The 2,554-nt window shown below is 40.9% G+C and overlaps 1 protein-coding gene across 1 annotated transcript; it reads left to right on the top strand.

Moving 5' to 3' along the window:
- The first annotated feature begins 1,394 nt into the window (after window positions 1-1,394).
- Window positions 1,395-2,024, top strand: LOC106875731 (uncharacterized). Its single transcript, XM_014923981.1, has one exon. It carries the CDS (start codon window positions 1,395-1,397, stop codon window positions 2,022-2,024), a length of 630 nt encoding a protein of 209 aa, XP_014779467.1.
- The last annotated feature ends 530 nt before the right edge of the window (window positions 2,025-2,554 follow it).

The raw sequence follows: 2,554 nt of genomic DNA, 5'->3' as shown, positions 1-2,554 counted from the left end.
CTCTTTCTGAATCGGTTTCCAGTTAGCTTTATGAAAGTTCAGACAGGAGAGATTTCTGACGCTTCGTATAGTCTGAACATCTGCAGCTCCTTTTGATCCATACATACTCAGCTCTATTATATTGCCATCCAAGACTAGTATCGATGTCGCTTTCACATTATGGATGATATTCATATTTTTTGTGAAGCAAAGATCCACTATATAATTTGCACTGGTTGTTTGAAGCACAAATTGCTCCAAGAATGAGACATTGGTAAGGCTGAGCAGAGACTCTACATGTAACCGCTGGCACTGTGTCATTCCTGAGAACATGACGCCCTCGGGCCATCCCACATTGAGGAATACACTGATGTGTTGTTCCAATTTTGCGAGGCAGTCTTCAAATATGGAGCATCTGGTGAGTGACATGTAGTACATATAACAATTTCAAGTTGTCTTGTGTATACAATTTGAGCGTCACATTCTGAATTTGATTATGACAACAGGATCTGGGGAGTGCAGTCTTCACGGATATATACTGCAATTCATTCGCAGCTCCTTTCTCTTCTGTCCGTTCTTATTACAAAATAATTCGGTATGTGTACTTCTGCATCCTCTATATCAGATCTAAGATGCGTTTCCACAAGTACAACGCATAGGGCTTGACCGCATGCAGCAAGGTCTCTCAGGAAAGAGATTTTTGTTTTGTTGTTGAGTTACAACAGACCTCTGATATTCAAAAGAAACATTGGCATGACGCTTGTGTTGGTGTTAGTGGGGGCCAAACTGTATCTGTCGACTGTAGTGCCCTCGTGTTGAGGTGGGTGGGGTTCCAAGTCTGTGCTTGATGCAGCCAGGTCAGTTGTTGCACAATCTTTTTGCGCCATGCACAAAAAAGATTTTTGTTCAGCCGTATGTATGTATGTATGTATGTATGTATTATCTATGTATTTAAATTGAATTGAATTAATAATTGTTCAATTTATTGTTTTGTTTTCCATTTCTGATTATATATATATTTATGTGTGTGTGTGTGCGCGCGCGCAGACAGACAGACAGACAAAGAGACAGACGGACGGACAGACAGGCAGGCAGATAGATAGATAGATAGATAGATAGATAGATAGATAGATAGATAGATAGATAGATAGATAGATAGATAGATACTGAGAATTACAGTGGGATCAGTCTGTCATCCATTGTTGCAAAAATGGTCAACAAGATGATACTTATCCGAATACAACGAATACAAACAATTGCGACCAAATCAAAATGGATTCAGATCAGAACGGTCAACAACATTTCACATTATTGCACTTAGAAGACTGGTAGAGGTAGTTAACAGCCAAGACAGGAAGGCTATCATTATCTATGTAGACTTTAAAAAGGCTTTTGATTTAGTACATAGAGGAATGATGGTGAAGATACTTAAGGCATATGATATTCCACCAAGAATTCTGAGAGCGATAAGTAAGCTATATGAGGACACCGGAGCGAAAGTGATCACTCTTGATGGAGAGACGGAAAACTTTGAAATCAAAGACAACGCGCTAGCACCTTATCTCTTCGCCGTCGTTCGTGACTATGCAATGTGTAGAACGTGTGTAGGCAAGGAAGAACTGAGATTCAAACTGCTTATGCAAAGAAGTAGACAGCACCAAGCAGTAACAGTAACTGACCTAGACTATGCTGATGACTTGGCATTACTAACAGAGAGGACAGATCAGGCACAAGAGGTGCTGAGCAGATTAGAGCAGGAATCGGGGAAGGTAGGATTGTACTGTAATGCAAACGAAACAGAGCTGCAAGTATTCAACCACGAAATGCCTGCGTCAGTGAAAGTGAGAGACGGTAAGTCACTGAAGGTAGTTGAAAATTTCAAATACCTTGGTGCGTGGACACAAAGTACAGAAAATGACATCGTAGCAAGGGAAGCTCTTGCCTGGAGCGCATGCCATAAATCGAGAAAGGTATGGAGTTCAAAGTTAGCAAGGAAATTGAAAGTGAGGCTGTTTCTGGCAACAGTGGAGTCTGTTCTTCTATAAGGGGCTGAAACATGAACGCTCACTAAAGCATTGAAGAAGCAGTTGGACGGTTGTTATACGAGGATGCTTAGAATGGCACTCAATGTCTCTTGGACGAGTCATACAACAAACGCCGACTTATACCAGGGACTACCAAAAGTAACATTGAAGATACAACATAGAAGGCTAGCTGGACACTGCATCAAACACACCGATGAAATTGCTAACAAGCTAGTGTTCTGACAACCAACAGAAGGAAAAACCAAGAGAGGAAGGAGGAAGATGACCTATATCGACAACTTGCTGGAGGATACTGGTATGGAAGGGGAACAGGAGCTGAGGACCATTATGGAAAATCGAGATGAATGGGGAAAACGTGTGGAAACAGTTTTGGGGCGTTCCCAGTTTGGGGCGTCCTATGGGAGACCTAGATGAGATGAAGAGATATAGATACAGATATAGGTATAGATATGTATGTATGTGTGAATGTATGTATGTATGTATGTATGTATGTATGTATGTATGTATGTATGTAAATATTATGTATGAGT

This window comes from Octopus bimaculoides, chromosome 2 (assembly GCF_001194135.2).
Source record: "Octopus bimaculoides isolate UCB-OBI-ISO-001 chromosome 2, ASM119413v2, whole genome shotgun sequence".
NCBI classification, from domain to species: domain Eukaryota; kingdom Metazoa; phylum Mollusca; class Cephalopoda; order Octopoda; family Octopodidae; genus Octopus; species Octopus bimaculoides.
Note: the sequence above shows the minus strand (reverse complement) of the source record. Positions and strands in the feature narration are given on the sequence as shown.